The sequence below is a fragment of the Astyanax mexicanus genome, chromosome 22 (assembly GCF_023375975.1).
Source record: "Astyanax mexicanus isolate ESR-SI-001 chromosome 22, AstMex3_surface, whole genome shotgun sequence".
NCBI lineage: Eukaryota > Metazoa > Chordata > Actinopteri > Characiformes > Acestrorhamphidae > Astyanax > Astyanax mexicanus.
The window spans coordinates 27797188-27817955 of NC_064429.1; the positions used below are offsets into that span (position 1 = coordinate 27797188).

The window sequence follows — 20768 nt, forward strand, 5'->3', positions numbered from 1 at the left end:
CCACCCAAAGAGAGAGAGCAAGATCAGTTGTGCTCTCTCAGGGATCGGGTAACTGATGGCAAGCTGAATGAACAGGATTCAAACCAGCAATCTCCCAGTTATAGTGAGATCTCTTTATGTGAGAGTGATTTTGTGAAAAGAAACTTCCTATTCTAACTTAATTGTAAAATAAGGTACAATATGATGTCCTCTTTAAAACCTTTTGGAGTCCGATTCAGATTCAGCCAATAATTGTCTCATTAAAACATGTCTGGATTAGTCTAGAATGTCTCTAATGACACTAGGTTGGCTCATTTAATGGATTGGCAACTCATTTGAAGCAAAAAATATATCTTAGACAGGCATCACTTGCTTAAACATTTCTGCATCTTAGATTATTGGGTTAATTTGTATTTGAAATAATTGAGTGTAAAGGATTAAAGGTCTTTTGGATCAGTTTTTATATTAACAGTGTCAGAAGAACGTTGACCGTACAAGCTGTGGATGAATTGAAGCCACTCAGCTTGTAAAGAGCCGTTTATATGCTTTTTGCCTAATCAAGGATTTAGCTCTTAGCACCTTGTTTTAAAGAGTCGGACAGGCCCATAAAAGCACCTGTTACTGGAAGTCTTTCTCTCTCTCTCTCTCTCTCTCTCTCTCTCTCTCTCTCTCTCTGTCTTTCTCTCTCTTTCTGTCTCTCTCTCTCTCTTTCTCTCGTTTTCTCTCTCTCTCTCTCTGGCTTTCTCTCTCTTTTTCTCTCACTCTGTCTCTCTCTGTCTCTTTCTCTCTCTCTCTCTCTGTGTCTTTCTCTCTCTCTCTCTTTCTCTTGTTCTCTCTCTCTGTGTGTCTTTCTCTTTTTCTCTCTCTCTCTTTTTTTAAAAAAGTTTAAAACTTCATTAGGAACATCTCTACACCTTTTCACTCATGCAGTTAATTAGCTAATCAACCATCAAGCCATATGATGGTGTGACAGAAGTCATGGAATATCAGTTTGTAAATCCACTGTGAAGTGTTGTTTCGGGGAACAACCTGGGTATGACGACCAGTCCTGTATAAGTTGTGAGGTGTTATCTTGTGAGCGAGGTTGAACACTAGCCAGTGTGCTTGTTCATGCAAGGCAGCTTAAACAATCAGAGTTTGAGTTTGAGGCCAGATTTGAGTGGGTTCCAGCTTCCATGAGATGTGGCAAAAGTCATGGGACGTTCAATATGTAAACAACATACTGTGTGAAAAATTTCATAACTGATGCTGATATTTTTGGGCGGCTGAAAATTATGAAAAATTAGCCACAATATAATATTTTTTTCTTTCTTTTTTTTTTGCATATTTCCTGCTATCTCTGTATTATCCTCGGAGTCTGTCCTGTATAAGTTGTGAGGTGTTATCTTGTGAGCCAGCATGCTTGTTCATGCAAGGGAACTTGAACAATCAGAGTTTGAGCTTTGAGTTTGAGGCCAGATTTGAGTAGGTTCTAGCTTCCATGGGATGTGGCAAAAGTCATGGGACATTTAATATTTGGTCCACATAGGAAAATTGTCATAGCTGACACTTATATATTTTTTTTGGCGGCTAAAAGTGATTAAAACAAAATCTATTTATCAACTATAATTAATTTTTTTTCCGCATATTTTCTAACACCTCTGTCCTGTCCTAAAATTTTTTTTCTAAAATATCAGTGTAAAAACAGTTTTATTGGGTTGGTTTTGTTGTGAAGTAGACCTATGATATTTTCCCTGTTTATTTCTAATAATAAGGAATTTTCTGTCCTTGAAATGTACAAAAACACACACACACACACACACACACACACACACACACACACACACACACACGAGCAGAAGCCTGTGGTGTTTAGGAGTGGGCTGAGGATAAAGAGCTAAGCCCTGGGGACAGAGGGATTTCCTCCTGTTAAACAGCAGCAATTAAACAGTCCTTTAGCATGCCATTGTGAGAGGAGCTGATTCATTTGCGCGAGAGCTCTGAGGAGCTCCTTTCATGCACAGCTAAATAGAGAGAGAGAGAGGGAGAGAGAGAGAGAGAGAGAGAAAGAGAGAGAGAAAGGGAGGGGACCACTTTTACACTCCTTTGCCCCCTTAACCAGCTCTGACCACACATTACTGCACACTCGTCCCCTACATGAGTGGATTTACTGCGTCCGATCAGAGTTAAATAAGGAGACACACCCTCTTACAGCTTTCACACTTTTACAGCCAGCTTATTTACAGTAGGCCAGGAGGAAAGTTTTACATATTATTATTTTTCTTTCTCCTATCCTGCTAATTTAATCGCCTGTCCACCTGAAGTAGCCTGTAAATCTGTAGAATTTAACAGCGTGCGCCCTCCTCCCTGATCCTCTTTTATGAGCTGCTGTCACTGAATTATGTTATTTCTGTAGAGGTTAGCTGCAAATTATCACGCTTGACTGTTAAAAAACCCTGGTTTGTGGCTGGTTGGCACACTGTGCTAAGTAGGGATGCACCGAATATTTGGCAACCTAAAATATATGAAATGGTTGGCTGAATATGTAAAATGACTGAAGAGTTTTTAATAATCACTGACTATTTTATAGTTAGTTTTGCTAGTTGGCTAGTAGATAGGCTGTCTTTCTCTGTGTAGATTTCACTCACATATGACTTTAAACTAACACTACTGAGATAAATCTGTGACTTAAATTGTACTGCCTAAGTAAATGGTTAGAACATGATTAGAAAAGCAGTGCTGAGGTAATTTTTTGATTAGAATGGCACTGCTGAGATAAATGTATGATTAGATTGGCACTGCTGAGATAAATGTAAGATTAGATTGGCACTGCTGAGGTAAATGTGTGATTAGAATGGCACTGCTGAGGTAAATGTATGATTAGAATGTCACTGCTGAGGTAAATGTATGATTAGAATGGCACAGCTGAGGTGAAAATATGATTAGAATGGCACTGCTGAGGTAAATGTATGATTAGAATGGCACTGCTAAGGTAAATGTATGATTCGAATGGCACAACTGAGGTAAATGTATGATTAGATTGACAAAGCTGAGGTGAAAATATGATTAGAATGGCACTGCTGAGGTAAATGTATGATTAGATTGGCACTGCTGAGGTAAATGTATGATTAGAATGGCACTGCTGAGGTAAATTTATGATTAGAATGGCACTGCTGAGGTAAATGTATGATTAGAATGGCACAGTGTGAGCTCTGTGGAGGCAGCCCTCAGGGGCGGGGTTATTTAAATGAGTAGGCTGTCTCTCCACAGTCTTTCTGCCTCCTCTGGTCTCTACTGCGCAGACTCGGGTTTCAGGATCGCCAACATGGCGGAAGATTTTGGCTTTATTTTTTTATTAAATGAAGGGGAACAGCGACACAACATCCATCTTTTTTACAGTCTCTGATTTGATCAAATTTGTGACTCAAATCGGACTCAAGTCCAAGCCATGTGAGTTGAGTCCACACGTCTGTCTGGTGAGCACATACTGTAATGACTGGACATGCCTTGGCTTAGCCATGTGTTCAGTGGCTTAGGAAGTTCCTCAAAACCGGATCTAAACCATGGAAGTATCATCAGTGGCTGCTGCCATGAGTCAAAGGCTTAAGACTTAAGGCTTTAGAGTTCTGTTAGTGTTAGTGTCACCCGTTGCCCCATAGAGCGAGAGAACAGGATACAAATAGAGAGACAGAGAACGAGAAAAGGGAAAAAATAAACACCCAAATGAATACCATTGTGAAATCCACGGCCACTGATGCATGCATACTTTGGCCGGCCGCAGGCATGCTTTGGCCTGCTGTTTTTGTAGTAGGCCTACGTCCACATTTGATTCGTGTTGTGTTTTCGCGACTGAGCCAGCGGATTAGACTTAATTGAACTCAGATTAGGTGGCTTTGACCTACAGTAGTGAAAGCTTTATTAAAGCAGGGAGCGTTCGCTTTTTTAAAAACGAGCTTTCTCGCGCTCGATCCATCGCTGATTCTTCATCTCGCCTAAACTAAACTCCCTGACCCTCTCTGTCCCCTTCTGGACAGCCAAAAAGCCAGCCAAATATTTTCACAGGAAATAATGAAATTCCTGAAATTATTAGAAGGGAAACCTTATATCATCTGTTCTCCATAGACCTGTCTCTGCAGCCGGCCTTCTAGCTTTCACCGGCCGCCTCCTGATGGCCTTTGATAACGTCCCCCCTGTGTAACGGTGTCACTCGGCCATCGGCTAGAGATAGCATCGCTGCCTGTTTAATCTGCCCTGAGAAAGCAGCTTCAAATGTGGTGATATGTGGAGGAGTACTGCCTCAGTCACAGACCTACCTTGTGATTGGTTAGTAGCTGCATAGGAGGTACTACCTGTGTGATGTGGAGATTATAAGCTGATCTATAGTACCCATTCAGTGCTGTACAGTGCTCTACATATATATATATATACATATATATATATATATATATATATATATATATATATATATATATATATATATATCAGTGACGTGCAGACGCTATGGCCCAATGTGCTTGGGCAACTGTCCTTTTGCCGTCCTTGGCTGATATTGCCCTTCCGAGGGAGAGGAAAAATAATATAGGCAAATATGATTTAATATTTCAACAAGATTTTCTTTATAATTCGTAATTTTGATTGAAGATTCGTAAAACAAAGCTTTCAGAGTCAATCATTCAGACTCAGACACCTCGAGAGGCAAAAGGGAGGGGCGCGGGCGTAGCGGGGGACACGCAGCACGCTTCACTAGAAAAAAAAAAAAGCGCAGCACACGACCGGGTGGCGCTTCAGCCGACTAGCAGAGAGGAGTTTGAAGATGGCGTGGGAGTAGAGACTGCCCTGAAGGTGAGCTTGAAATGTAGCCTTCACAGTATTACAAGACATGATCACAATCAACTTCTCTAAAATCCGATGTCGTCGAGTTTGGGTTGTTTAGTGATCCTAAATAATCGGACAGCCACCTACTGTGCCATGTTTAGGTAGCAAAAAAACCCAGACAGCCAGCTAGCTTGCAGTCAACGTTTTACATGGCTCAGCTTGTTTTGTGGGAGGCTCACCAAACTAAGTTACATACAGCTGATAACATTTCATTTTATCAAGCAAGATTAATGACGGACATAAAGCACTATTCAAATTATTTACATGCACGTTGTGTTAATGCAGAAAATTCAAAATGCCCACAGAAAAGAGACGAATACAGGAGAATACAGGAGGAATCTTGAACTACCCTTCAAGATTCCTGTGCACATCCCTGATGTATATTATGGAAAATTATATATATTATGAAAAATTAAAAAATCCTTTACTAAGAACAAACCAAAAATATTTTTATGTACCAAATTGTTACATGGTCTAAAGAAATAAGAATATCATTAAAAAAAATATTATTATTATTATTTATTATTCAGTAATTCCAAATGTGAAACTCATACTATATAGATATATTACACACAGAGTCTCAGGAATTGCAGCATGGGTGGACATGAGGCAGATGTAAAACAGAGCAATTTATTAACAAAACAAAACTCAAAACAAGATACATGAAGTTGAAGATACGAATATATAAACTACAGACAGACAAACACAAAGGACCAGCAACCTGTCTGACGTCTAATATGCACCAGACAAGACCAGAGAAACTAACACTAAAAACACAGGGGGTTAAATACACATGGGGAGAACAGGAAACAGAAAACACCTGGGGACAGGTAATGAAGGGGCGGAGCTACAAATGAACACAGATGGGAGCACTGAAGACATGGCTAGGACAACAAACAAAGGAGGTAAAAAAAACATGGAGGCTGACAAGGGACAGGACAAGGACATGGTACAGCGGTACATTTCTTTTATTGTTGATTATTATGGCTTACAGCCAATGAAAACTCAAAAATCAGTGTCTCAAAAAATTTTAATATTATATAAGACCAGTTGGTACTTTTGGCAGTGTGGGCAGTGTGCCAAGTCCTGCTAGAAAATGAAATCCGCATCTCTATAAAAGTTGTCAGCAAAATGAAGCATGAAGTGCTGTAAGATGTTCCAGGAAAATCTGCACTGACTTTGGACTTGATAAAACTCAGTGGATCAACAAAGAAATGATGATCTCATGCTCCCTGAATCACTCTTTCACAATTCCAGCCCCATGAATTCTGGCATTGTCTTATCTTGGAATATGCTCATATATGCCCATCAGGGAAGAAAAAGTCCATTGATGGAATAACTTGGTCTATATTCAGTATATTCAGGTATTCAGTCAGCTGACCTCATTCTTTCAGCACATACTGTTGCTGAACATAGACCTGACCAACTGCAGCATCAACCCCACATCATTTACTTACTTAAATCCAGGTGGAGACCTTTTTTTGTTGGTCAGGCGGTGTATAAAAAACATTAGAACCCCCATAAACTTCATAATCTTCTACTGTCTGAACTCTATTCTGGAGTAAGATGGGTAGCACAAGTTTGTAAGCATCCCCAAAAGTTCCCTCTCTCCCTTTCTCTTCGTTTGTCCAGCTCTCTGACAGCTGCGCTGGCTTGTAACGCCAACTCCACAACTAATCATCAATTTTCTGCCCCACACCTCGCACATAGCTCCGATATTTATTCAGAACTGTGGGGAGAAGACCCCCTCACCTCAGGCCTCACTTGAGCCACACTAGGCAGAGAAAGAAAGAAGCCATTCTGTTTCCTTTTTGCTTTTACCATCTACAGAATGGCAGCATAATAGTTTTTAATTTTATAAAAACACTGTGTAACAATACATTTAGATTTATATAGAGTATAGAGAATGTGAACAGGTGTGACTTATAACAGCCTAAATTAAGTCAGGCCAGAGAGCCAGAAGGTAACATAGACATGAAGGCACCCTGAAACAGTGGAATCCAAAATCCTGAATGAGATGTATATTATTGAAATCGTAGAGGATTGTTAACCTTCACTTTTAGGTATGTTTTGTTCTTATATTTTATACAGTTTACTTTGATTTACTTACTGTTGATTTACTTGCCATGCCCAGAGTGCTTCCAGGTTGAGTTAAATGATTCTTTTAAGTTGCTAAATAACACAATTTAAAAATGCATGGATATTTTCTTTTCGAAGTTTTGATTATTAAGTTTTTCGGTTTAATTTTTAATGCTATTATTACATTTCAATTACTTATTTAGCTATTTTTTGGATAACCCCGCCCCTTTAAAAAAGAGCAACCTTTGATCTTTCAATCAGTGACTGAAGACATTGCATGTTTAGAAATGAATTATATACATTTTTTTTTACTGAATATTTGCAAGGACATTACAGCTTAGTTCTGGGAGTTGATCCACGCCCTCAGTCCTCCCACTTCCTTCCCTATTTAAACCGTCACTTCCTCTCTACCTGCTCGTTGAACAACCTCACATCCACCTCCTCCCCATCTTCCTCCTTCTTTAATTTGATTCTTTTTCCTCATGTTTTTCTTCGTGTTATGTGGGGGCATCGGCTTCATGCTTTACAGCAAAGATGCCCCGAACCTCACTCCAAATTCTCTGAGTTCGCTCCCCCTCTTTACTTCTTCTCTGCCCAGTCAAGGGCGTGGGTCAATACTAGCAAAGCTGAGGTAAAGTTTAAGCTATCCACCGTGTCATAGTAAAATATAATGGTACAGTAAAAGGTAAAATGGTAAAATAATATGGTAAATCACTAAAAAGTAAAAAAATGAAAATGAACTTAATGTGTTTGCAACTCTAGGTCAACCCAATTTTATCCAATGCCAATTTAGACAGAACATAAAAAAAAGAAATAAAAAGTGATTAAACTGGGAAAATACAGTATAATTTCTTTGTAGTTCGAAGTCTTATAAACATGATAAATAGTCAATTAAAATAAAAGAAAAAATTAAAGTCATCGTTTTGAATATATGAGACTTGAAAATACAGAGTATTCCTATTAAGCTCATAGATATCACATTTATTCAGAATTTGATTTGAATGTGTGTGTTTTTACAATACTTAGCAAAATAGTCTTTCCTATTTCTTTTGCTAAGTATTGTAAAAACATACAAATTCTAATAAAATTCTGAATAAATGTGATATCTTTGAGCTTCTCAGTTTGAACTGAATTTCTGATTGGCCACCTGCAGTCTGAGCAGGCTTGCTTCCAGAGGAGCCTGATGAGGTATAAACATTTTTGCACATTTTTCAGCGATGTGCTGCACTTAACACCGTTTGAAATGTCACAGACCCTCCGGTTGGGTCTAATTTATGGCTGAGCGTGAGCCGAGGACCCGAGACATACAGATAAGTAAATAACAGGGAAAAGATCCTCGTGTTTCCAGGGTTTGCGTCCCCCTGAGAAGATTCATACATCAAAAAGCCCTGCAGACGTTACATATATTGTCATAGTGTCTCAGCTAACGCGGGATTTAACGCGGAGGCGGCGGCAGAAACGGCGCTTGATTGGTCTTTGTAGTGAATTGGCTAACAGATGTTGTTCTTAGGAGGAGGAAAGAGGTGCGGGCTGGTTTTTTTGAATGGTGGTTAGTGGGGGTCTGCTATGAGAGGGCTGGAAGTAGGGGCTGAGCATGGGCTTTTCTTTATTTTGCTTGAGCATTTTTCAAAAGGGAAATGTTTTGAGAGGAATGGAGTGGGGCCTCTGCTGAGGAACTCAAAGCGACGGAGGAGGTGAGCCTGAGAGCCTATATGAAACTCTATACGTCTTAGCAGATATGAATTAATGCATTGTTAGGATCCTTTTATGGGAATCTCTGGGTAGATTGACCATTCATTAGCACTTGTCCCTGTCTGACTTACAGTATGGTTAAGAACTACAGCAAAAAAGACTTAGCTAAACTGCTAATGACCAAAATTCTTAAATATAATACTATATAATGCTAAACGTGGAGACTTTAGCTAAAAAAAAGACTTTAGCTAAAATGCTAATTACAGAAATTCTTAAATATAATGATAAACAGGGAGACTTTAGCTACAATGCTAAAAGATTCAAATTCTTAACTATAATGCTAAACATAGAGACTTTAACTAAAAAAAGACTAGCTAAAATGCTTATGATTAAAATTCTTAAATATAAAGCTAAACAGGCAGACTTAGGCTAAAATACTAAAATACTGACATTCTTAACTATAATGCTAAATGTGAAGACTTTATCTAAAAAAAAAAGACTAAAATGCTAATGACGAAAATTCTTATATATAATGCTAAACAAGGAGACTTTAGCTAAAATGCTAAAAGACTGAAATTCTTAAATATAATGCTAAATGTGGAGACTTTGGCTAAAAAAAGACTTTAGCTAAAATGCCAATGACAGAAATTCTGAAATATAATGATAAACAGTGAAACTTTAGCTAAAATGTCAATGAATAAAATTCTTAAATATAATGCTAAACATGGAGACTTTAGATAAAAAAAGACTTTAGCTAAAATGCTAATGACTAAAATTCTTATATATAATGCTGAACAAGGAAACTTTAGCTAAAATGCTAAAAGACTAAAATTCCTAAATATAATGCTAAACGTAGAGACTTAAGCTAAAAAAAGACGTTAGCTAAAATGCTAAAAGACTAAAATTCTTAAATAAAATGCTAAATATAAATTAGGGTTACAACTGTATGGCATTTTTACAGTTTTATAACTGTTTCAGAAAATATCAGTATCACAGTATCATGATATTTTATAAAACTGGGATTTAATTTCAGAAAGGAGTGGAATTTGACTTTAGCTGGATTTTCAAGATATATTTCTTAATGATATCTGTTGATAGGTAGAGGAACTGCCTATCAAGCAAATTCAAACATTATTTCTGAATGTTGCAGTTTACGTTCTTAGAAGGTTAAATCTGTCAATTTTTCTGGATGTTCAGACATTGCTGCACTTATATACATATGTCACTTGTGTCAATGTTTATTTATTTTTTGTCAATGTTTATTTTTTTGTAGTTTTGGGAATGTTACTTTTATAGTTTCCGTAGTGTTAGTAGTATTCATCTAGCTGAGAATGTTACATGAGATATGTTTTAATAACGTTGTGATGCAAACGTTGTGGGTGGCACGGTGTCTTGTTGGTTAGCATGTTCGCCTCCCAGCACTGGGATCTTGGGTTCAAGTCCCTATCTGGGTGGAGTTTCCATGTTCTCCCTTAGTGATAGGGTGAGGAGTTCGGTTATTCAGGGGCAGCTCGGAGTAGAACTTCTGCTCATCCATATCTGAGGTGGGCATCTGGTCAGGATGCCTCTGGAGCGCTTCCCTGGCGAGGTGTTTCGGGCATGTCCGACTGGGGGGAGATTATGTCTCTCGGCTGGCCTGGGAACACCTTGGTGCCCCCCTCCAAAAGAGCTGGAAAAGGTAGCCGGGGAGAGGGAGGTATAAGTGGTAGAATATGGATGGATGGATGGATGGTTAGATGTTTTTAGAACCTTCCTGGAACATTATTTCTGTATTGTTACAGGCTAAGCTGGACTTAGGCTAACTTACCTCTAATACTGCTTCCTACCTGCCTCCTAATTGTAGTAAACTGTTGTAAAAGGAGAATGAGGGCAATTCTCACACATATTGGTAAAAACAAATGTGCACGGTATGATAAACTTTCATTTTTTTTATCATATTATGGTACACCGTGAAAACAGTTAATGCTGCAACCCTATCTTGAATGGACTCATCCAAATAAATCGCACAGTGCATTCCTAACCAAACACAGCCAGCTGACCTCCAACCTTAACGCTGGCCTTAGAGTACGGCTCGGGTTCTATTCCAAATACTAACTCCCAGTGTGACGTCGCCAATCTCTCGAGAGCCATTAAATCACAGAACACTGCTCCGCTCAGCAAGTTATTACACACTCTCACACACATACACACACACACACACATTTACACACACTTCCCAATGCCCAAAGGTTCCTCTCGGTTCATCGGGGAGATTAACTGTGATTAATGATGTTTCTCTCCAAATGAGTGTTGAGTTGCTTTAAATCTGAAACTCAGCATGTGCTACAATCAATACAGTGTATAAAACGCCAGCTTTATGTCTGCAGAATGTGTGCTTTTAGAAAGCCACTTAACGCTGACTGTTAAAATGAGCGCTGCCATCGATCCACCGAGAGGCCGAGGTGATTCCAGCAGATACAGATAAAGTTCATCAAGCTAACAGCATCACCAGCATTAGCCTCTTGAATTACAGACCTCGGGTTTGAGTGTCTAAGTAAAACGGTGCTCAGAGGCTGAGGCATATACACTCATTACCATTATCATCATCATCATCATCATCAAAAAATAAATTGTCGCACCCAAAAGGAAGCGTCTGATTGTATTGCTGACTGTAGCGATAGTGTGTAACACATAGAGGGGTTGGACAATGAAACTCAAATACCTGGTTTTAGACCACAATAATTTATTATCCTGACGGACAGTTCTGGTGGAAACAGGAGAGTTGAGCTGCACATTGAATTCTGCCGTGATTTGAGCAGCCGTGGTTTTATGTTTTTTGGATACAATCCGGGTTAGCACCCAAACATCCCTTTCAGACAGCTTCCTCTTACAGCATCCACAGTCATGTCATCCACAGCCTGTTGTATGTGATTCGTCCTTCTTGGTGGTATGCTGACATTACCCTGGATACCGTGGGTCTTGATACGTCACAAAGACTTGCTGTCTTTTTCACAAATGCGCCAGCAAGACGTGCACCAACAATTTGTCCTCTTTTGAACTTTGGTATGTCACCCATAATGTTGTGTGCATTGCAATATTTTGAGCAAAACTGTGCTCTTACCCTGCTAACTGAACCTTCACACTCTGCTCTTACTGGTGTAATGTGCAATTAATGAACATTGGCCACCAGGCTGCTCCAATTTAGCCATGAAACCTCCCACACTAAAATGACAGGTGTTTCAGTTTCATTGTCCAACTCCTGTATGTGTCTCATGCGCATAACGTAGCATAAAATTGAATAAATAAACTAAATAAAATGTGTTCAATGGGGGCCAAAGTTGCTTTTAAGTTACTGCCTCTTCAATATAACAGTTTTGTCAATAGCCTGTTTGCTTGTTAGCTCATTAGCCTGTTGTTATTTTAGCGTGTTTGCAGCCACCAGCAACCACTGTGAAAGCTTACTTGAAGTTTACATTAATTTTACAGTAACTTTTGACTTAATTGACTCTTCCTGCTATCTCTGTTTCAGGGCCTTTATGGATGTGAAGGAGCTGAAGGACCTTCTGCACCTGGACGGCTCCACCCACCTGAACGTCTTCTTTGCCAACTCGTCTGATGAGGACCTAGCAGGAGTGGCCACCTGGCCCTGGGATAAAGAGGCCTTAACGCATTTAGGTAAAGAACAAGAATAACGAACAACCACAGGATTAGAAGAACTGGACATAATCATTTTATTAAGCTGATTATTTCGATGCATATAGAAAGCAATGTTCCGAGCGCATATGGTGATTGTGGTATCTGCCCTGTTTGTCTCTTTTTGAGGTGGGATTGTGCTGAACCCCTCGTTCTACGGTACGTTTGGCCACACGCACACCATGATCCACGAGATCGGACACAGCCTCGGACTGTACCACGTCTTCAGGGGGATTTCGGAAGTAGAGTCGTGTAACGACGCCTGTCTGGAGACAGAACCTTCTTTGGAAACTGGAGACCTGTGTGTAGATACGAACCCCACGCCCAAGTACAAGTACTGCAGAGACCCAGAGCCTGGAAACGATACCTGTGGCCAACGCACCTTCAAGCACACACCCTACAGAAATTATATGAGCTATGCTGGTGAGTTACAGACATATACAGTAAGAAAATACTGTACTATAGTACATGAGACCCAAAGAATAGCATATAATGCCACAGAATACCATAGAATGCAGTGGTATTTAACATTCCTCAACCCACAGTGGCATATTATGTACTAGCAATATGTCATAGAGGGCATTACCGCCCACAGTGGACAGTGCAGTGGGTGATAATGATTGTGACTGGCAGAAATCAAGAAATCATGTACACATTTAATGCTGGAGGTCCTTCAATCATATCCCACAGGTCATTGCAATGTAGTATTAACTTTTATCGGTTATTTTGTAACATGTTACACCAATCTGACCATTTTTCCCAGTAACGAGTAATCTAACGCAATATTATTGTTAATTCAGTAAGTTAAGTAATTAAGAAATCACAACCACCAAGTTGCTGTTCGGTATTTTTTGCAATTTTCCTTAGTAAAAAGAAATTGTAGCTTTGAAAGGATGGACGAGAAAGGCGTTTACAGTTATTGGGAAAGTAAGAGGTTAATGCTACGAAACGTAGTGCATTCTGGGAGTTGTAGTTTGGGTGTATAGTTGCCTAGGTTCTGTAATAAGTAATAAGAATAAAGGAATACAGACATCGCTTTATTTCTGGAACTTACAATGGTTGCTGTCGGCGGCAACCACACCAAAATGACAAGAGGATAGTGAGGTAACAAGCTAACAGGCTAAAATTAGCACTTACTGAACATACAGACACACACACACACACACTCACACAGTGAGCCCACCTCTCTCTCCACTTCACACACACACACACTCACACACTAACATTCACACACATACACAGCGAGCCCCCCTCTCCACCTCACACACATACATTCACACAGCGAGCCCCCCTCTCCACTGCACACACACACACTCACACACTAACATTCACACACTTACACAGCGAGCCCCCCTCTCCACCTCACACACATACATTCACACAGCGAGCCCCCCTCTCCACTGCACACACACACACTCACACACTAACATTCACACACTTACACAGCGAGCCTCTCTCTCCACCTCACACACACACTCACTAACATTCACATACTTACACAGCTAGCCCCCTCTCCAACTCACACACATACACACACACTCACACTCACACACTAACATTCACACACTTACACAGCGAGCCTCTCTCTCCACTGCACACACACACACTCACACACTAACATTCACACACTTACACAGCGAGCCTCCCTCTCCACCTCACACACACACACATACACACACACACTAACATTCACACACTCACACAGCGAACCCCCCTCTCCACCTCACACACACACACACAAACATTCACACACTTACACAGCGAGCCGCCCTCTCCACCTGACACACATATTTCACACAGCAAGCCCCCTTCTCTCTCTCCACCTCACACACACATGCTCACAGTCACACAGCAAGTGCCTCTTTCTCCACCTTACACACATACACACACACTCACATTCACATATTGAATTTGTATCAGTTAAAGATGATCAATATCAAAGTTGGTTGTTTACTCTGTGCTGGAGACAAAGTTCTACCTAGATTCAAAAACATGTTAAAAAACTTAGTTATTTTTTTAAGGAGTAATCAGTAATCAGATGATACCATCACTGGTAATAAAATATTAGGATTTCTGTGTAATTCCCTCTCTTTTTTCTCCTCCCTGTAGACGATGCATGCACAGACTCCTTCACACTGAATCAGGTGGCCCGGATGCACTGCTACCTGGACCTGATCTACCAGTCCTGGAGGCCTGGCAGTAAGCCAGCTCCAGTTCCTCTACCTCTGCGCCTGATGGAGCAAGGGCACGACTCCCTCACGCTGGAGTGGTTCCCTGCCATCACCGGCCTTTATTTTGACAGGTGAAAAAATGAAGCAGTGGCCAGTTTAAATACAAAAAAACAACAACAGTAATATAGCCATTAGTGAAATAAGAAAATGTTGATGTATATACCGAACTATTGCAATATATTGTCGTGCAATACTGGATAGCTTTTTTTTTAAGCACAATATCAGTTTTTACAAATGGTGGTGTGTTTTTCATGCTATGGCTATACTGAGAATATGATACTACTTTACATTGCTTTGCAGCATGTTGCATTGTACAGTATAGCACAGTATTGCAATATACTGAATCATATACATCAACTCATGTATCAAGATACAGGCAGTGTATCATTTGCAATGTTGCATATGCTAGTAGTGGCTCTGTTGCCGTGTCTAAGTTGCTACCTCTGCTGTCTGTTGGTTTCCTAGAGAAGTGGGATCAGTATGTGACAGATGCACTGAAGGCCGAGTGCTCCTCCAGTACGCCACCAACTCGTCCTCCCCGAGACCCTGCGCTCCATCAGGACACTGGAGCCCCAGAGAAGCGGAGGGTAAGAAAAAACACGACTTCACACCTTCATAATATTCCTGGCTCTACACATTAAACAATCATAAAAAAATAATAAAAATCCAATTAGAGAACAGATAAAGCAACATGAACAAACTTACCACTGAACCAAAGCCTAAAAGCCTCAGTTCTATATAGTTCTATAGCCTAAAAAATCTATAGTGTTTTGCACGTTACAACTTGCTAAAAAACCTACAGCTCATAGAAATATAGAAATGCCTCCTTAATTATTTTAGTGCCTCTTTAATGGAGATTTTTACCTCTTCTATTAACTGTGGAGAATTCACCTTGTGAAGAATGTGATAATTACCTGATACTGTAAGTTTAATCAGTGGTGTAAAATGCTGGGAAAGCACCAACCTTAGTGTTATTGAGGTCCTCCAGGAGTCTGACACCCTCTTCCATGAGTGAATATATTAACCCAGGAACTGCTAACAACATGGATAAGATTAACAAGGATTTAATTTGGGATTTTTGAAGACTTTTTTTTTATTAAGCTCATTTGAACTGTATAAACTAGGGATGCACAGAAAGAAAGAAAAAAAAACAGCAGAACCAAAACGGACTAAACCAAATTAAACATATGGCAAAAGGCTAAATACCAAACACCAAACAAGATTTTTATTAAGATTTTTTTCATTAGCGTATTTGAAATCCTTTCATTTCCCAAAAATCGACAGTGCGCCTTATAATCCGGTAAAAATTTTACCAGTCAGGTTTTAAGGAGCAGTAAAGCCACTCTGCTGAAGTTCAGTGTTATAAGGGGAAGTTTTCAGTGAAGTTTCTCCAGCACTAAGGCTGGGAGCAGCAGCATTAGCATTAGCCGCTAACCACAGCACTAGCTCTTTCGCAGTTTAGAGGAGAGTATATTGGACTGTAGCCTGTGTGATTGCCGTGATAAATTAGCTAGCTAATGGCACCCTGGCTTAACGCCAGGGAACCAGGGAACACTCAGGGTTTCTCAGTGTAGCGCTGTCGGGCAGCATTTACTGGTGCTAAGCACTGCTAAGCTTGGCTAGCGCTGCTGCTATCCGTGCTTTTGAAAATATAGGAAACCTAAGCTTACTGTAAATAAACAGAAGTACTTTACTCACCCAAATAAATGGTGTTCAGTATCTGTTCAGAGAAATCTGTGTAGATTCTTATGTGACACCCTTGTTCCTTACTAGTGTCAATTAAAATGTGTCTAATATTCAGAAAATAGACATTCATTGATAGTGCACCTTATAATACAGTGTGCCCTACAGTGCATAAAATACAATAATTTTGACACTTTTGTTCAGCATTGCGTTAATTAAATAGCCGACTTGAATTTTTGTTATTATTTGGTATAAAACTATTCTGCCTATTAAATTATTCGGCCAAAAGTCCCAAACTTGTGCTCCATCAGGATGGGGAGGAGGGATAATAGACAGTCAAGCTTTGCCTTCTGACAGTATACCTGGATCAGATACAGACAGCAGTGCTGCTGGAGTTTTTAAACACTGTGTTTAATCACTCACTGTCCTCTATTCTCTATTAGACAATTCTACCTTCTACACTGTAGCTGCTCCTCTATTGTAGATGTAGAAAGTCAGAGACAGAAGCTCTAGATCTGTTGCAGCACAGTTTTTTTTTGGTCATCCTCCTTCACAGTCCTTCATCAGTGCTCACAGAACGCTGCCCAGGAACAGTAGTCAGTAGCCCTGTTGTTTTAATGCTCAGCACAGTTATGGAAGGAGGGCTTTTCTCTTTTCTCTTTTTTTTTTAAATCTTTGCTTGGTTGGTGTTTTAGCTCATGAGTGCTTTGGCAAGCAGTGAGGAACCTGTTTCTCTATTGACACTTGGAAATGACATTTAATTGGTGAGTGCCATTCGAACCATTAATGTGCTGTTTTATTGGACGGAATATATGATTAAAGCATTGCGCACGACGCCACTCGCCAGAGCGAGGTCAGAGCAGGGCAGAGCGGCGCGGTGATCTCAGAGAAACAGTCCAAAAAATGTGTGGAAAAAATTAGTCATAGGGGTTGTCATAAATGTTGATTTTCTCATGTGTTTATTTTCGGGGGATGAGAAATATGGATGTATAAATACATAAAGGAATTAGTCCATAGAGCTTTGTGATATGAATGAAAATCATGTTTTTTTTCATCATGGGGAGTGAGTCATGTTTTCCGCAGTAGTTCTATCAATTCTTGACGGTGCCCTAGCAGTTCGACCTTTGGCCCGACATTGCAGGAAGCTGGGTGCTATGCCAAAAATACACAAATACACAAAAACACAAAAATATTGGCCTTGATTGACTTTTCCTCATTTGTGAAAAGAAAGAAAAAAGTGAGAGTGTTAGTTTGTTTTTTGTTTTGTTTTTTTATTCCTTTTTCTTGGACCTCCTTTGGGCTTTCTTGGATGGCGCTTCCAGAACGGTGGACACTTAGTGGCCGTGACACTTGCAGGCTTAGATGTTTCCATGTAAAATGTAAAACTGCCCAAAGCAGGGAATTAGAGTTGACGTTGAAAAACAACTCTACAGGCTTGCATTCCCCGGGCTGACTGTTTTTCTGTTTAATTACTTAATCACTCAGTTTGGGTTGCTTTTAAAAATGAGTGAGTCAGACTTGCGGTGAGAGAAGGCCATAAGTGCACACTTGTATCCCTCAAAGCCAACTTGGCCCAACGGTGGCTACACTCAGTCAGCTGGGGGAGGCATGCCCGGGCTTGCCACCGCCACAACATTTGAACTGACTCCGCTCTGAGCTTGGAATGCTTCCCCCGTGTACTCCGTAGCCCGGCCGATCTTTCCACTGTTTACAATCGCATACAAACCTGCCTTTGACGACCTGCAGCTGCCTCGAACCGCTGCCCCTCCGCAGATTCTTCGAAAATCACCTGCCTGCATCACTTTACGCTCGCGCTCTAATGCAGGCTATCTGTCTTCTGCTATCAATGCTTAATGGCTCAGTTGGACACTTCTGTGTTTTGAACTTCTCCACCTCCTACAGTTTTCGCCCAGCTCTTGAGTGTCCTGACGTGCCTCCAGGTTTAACCGCAATGAGAACCGAAGTCTTTCTAAGAATTTCTAAGAATCTGTCTAATTACAGTACAGGCCAAAAGTTTGGACACACCTTTTCTTTTTCAATAAGTTTTCTTTATTTTCACGACTATTTACATTGTAGATTCTCACTGAAGGCATCAAAACTATGAATGAACACATGTGGAGTTTTATGTACTAGTTTCTTCAAAATAGCCACCCTTTGCTCTGATTACTGCTTTGCACACTCTTGGCATTCTCTCGATGAGCTTCAAGAGGTGGTCACCTGAAATGGTTTTCCAACAGTCTTGAAGGAAGGAGTTCCCAGAGGTGTTTAGCACGTGTTGCCCCATTGCCTTTACTCTCGATTGAGGCCAGGTCATTTTTTGTTACGTACATAAAACTCCACATGTGTTCATTCATAGTTTTGTTGCATTCAGTGGTAATCTACAAGGTAAATAGTCATGAAAATAAAGAAAATGCAGTGAATGAGAAGGTGTGTCCAAACCTTTGGCCTGTACTGTATGTTTTCTAGGTCTTCAAATTCCACAATGTTAAAGGAGAACTCTGGTGTAAAATGGACTTTTGGTGTAGTAAAACATGATAAAAAGTATTTACCTTTGATGATTAATAGCACACCTCCGTTCTCCCACAGCGTTCCGAGATCCAGAAGTTTTAACAGTTTGTCCAAACACCCTTCAGACTGGGTGACACGGGCCATAAGTAGTCTACGTAGACTGCGCATAGCATAGCAGCTGCGCTCGGAGCTGAAGCTCGCGTTATAGGATGTAAACATTGTTTCTTAATAAGCTTCTTTAAAAAGCACTTTTTAAGTTATTAATGCCTCGTTTTAAATGTCAGGCCTCTCCGGATTTTAGCAAGGAGGTGTGGAGCTACTTTGAGGCTGGATAACGATGAAAAAGTGATTTATCGGAGCAAATTATTATGCCCTGTGTCACCCAGTCTGAAGGGTGTTTGAACAAACTGTTAAAATTTCTGGATCTCGGAACGCTGTGGGAGAATGGAGGTGTGCTGTTCATCAAAGGTAAGTACTTTTTATCATGTTTTACTACAACAAAATTCCATTTTACACCAGAGTTCTCCTTTAACATATGACATGTACAAACTGTGACTTATGAATATCTACTGAAAACTGAATAAATATCACCGCTTTATTTATCGCTCTTGCCTCAAGCTAGAATAAGCGGTCCTAAAAGTTGGTTAGGTCTACATCAGAATACCTGCGACCAAGCACAATGCTACATGGATCTGCCTTCTCTTTGAGTCTGAACAACCCAACGAGTTAATGCAAAGGTTAACTAGATTAACACTAAAGCTAAAACGAAAATTAACCAGCTAAACCAACTCAATCTAATCTGGGAGATCTAATGCTTAAGCTAAACCTAAACCAGGAGAGCTAAAGCTACATCTCTAAAAACCAATATGTTAATATTTAAGCTAATATCATAAGTACCACTGAAGCCATGGCTCTTATTACCAAGTTGCAGAAATTCAGGAAAAGACCCAATGCGTTCATCAAAAACACGAGCCCAAGACAAGATCCGGAGATCGTGGCTATGCAAATTGGCCTGTGGTTGCCGATGTTCATGAGAAGGATCCCGTGGCATATTGGGTGACTGTGAGACACAAAACCCAGGAATGCTAAGAATGCCTGGTGTCTCTGACCCTTACCTCAACAGTTCGTGAGCCTCCTTTGCCGCCCAGGAAACCACCGTTTCGTAGACGCTTTCGTCTGCTTCTTCACGCCAGCTGTCACACAACCCAGTGACCCTGCCTACGCTCATGCCAAGAGGTGCCATGAAGGGCTGTTTGGAGCACTGCTGTCGGAGAACCAGTTTTGGTTTCCTAAAGAACCTTTCAAAGAATAGTTCTTAATATTGCTATTTTTCAATTATGGCAGCCCATTACTGCCACTTCCAAAACATATTCTTTTATTGACTGAATAAATTAATTATTTCATTCTTTTGAGATACTAAAAACGCTCACACAAATTTGATATGATGTAGTATCTCAAAATAATGAGGGAGTGTCTCAAAGCAATGAGATAATATCTCAAAACAGTACGAATGTATCGGTGAATGACTTTAATCAATCTCAAAAATATGAGATAGTATCTCAAACAAATGACTTGACATCTCAAAATAATAAGATACTGTCTCAAATCAATGAGATATTATCTCAAAATTACTTTAAACCATCATCAAGTACTTCGATTGTATCTCAAAATGACATCAGACAATCTTAAAACAAGGAGATTTAATCTCAAATTGATTTAGAGTATCAAAATAATAAGAGACTATATTAAAACAATGAGATATTATCTCAGAATTACCTAATATTTCAAAATAAAGAGATAGCAATACACTTAATACAAAAAACAATGTGCTGTTTTTTATTGCTGAGAATAAATGATGAGTTTCTTTGATTTTAACCAATTGAAAACCTCTGGAATATAATCAAGAGGAAGATGGATGATCACAAGCCATCAAACCAAACTGAACTGCTTGAATTTTAGCACCAGGAGTGGCATAAAGTTATCTAAAAGCAGTGTGTAAGACTCGTGGAGGAGAGCATGCCAAGATGCATGAAAACTGCAATTAAAAAACAGGGTTATTCCATCAAATAT

At 39.9% G+C, this 20768-nt stretch overlaps 1 protein-coding gene across 1 annotated transcript in view; it reads left to right on the forward strand.

The window, feature by feature from the left end:
• The window catches only part of pappab (pregnancy-associated plasma protein A, pappalysin 1b), a 136459-nt gene that overhangs the window by 19806 nt on the left and 95885 nt on the right, over positions 1-20768 (forward strand). The window contains exons 3-6 of the mRNA XM_049470697.1: positions 12113-12258; positions 12406-12699; positions 14386-14578; positions 14973-15094. Of these exons, the coding sequence (XP_049326654.1) occupies positions 12113-12258; positions 12406-12699; positions 14386-14578; positions 14973-15094 (755 nt within the window). The remainder of the gene's footprint in view (positions 1-12112; positions 12259-12405; positions 12700-14385; positions 14579-14972; positions 15095-20768) is intronic.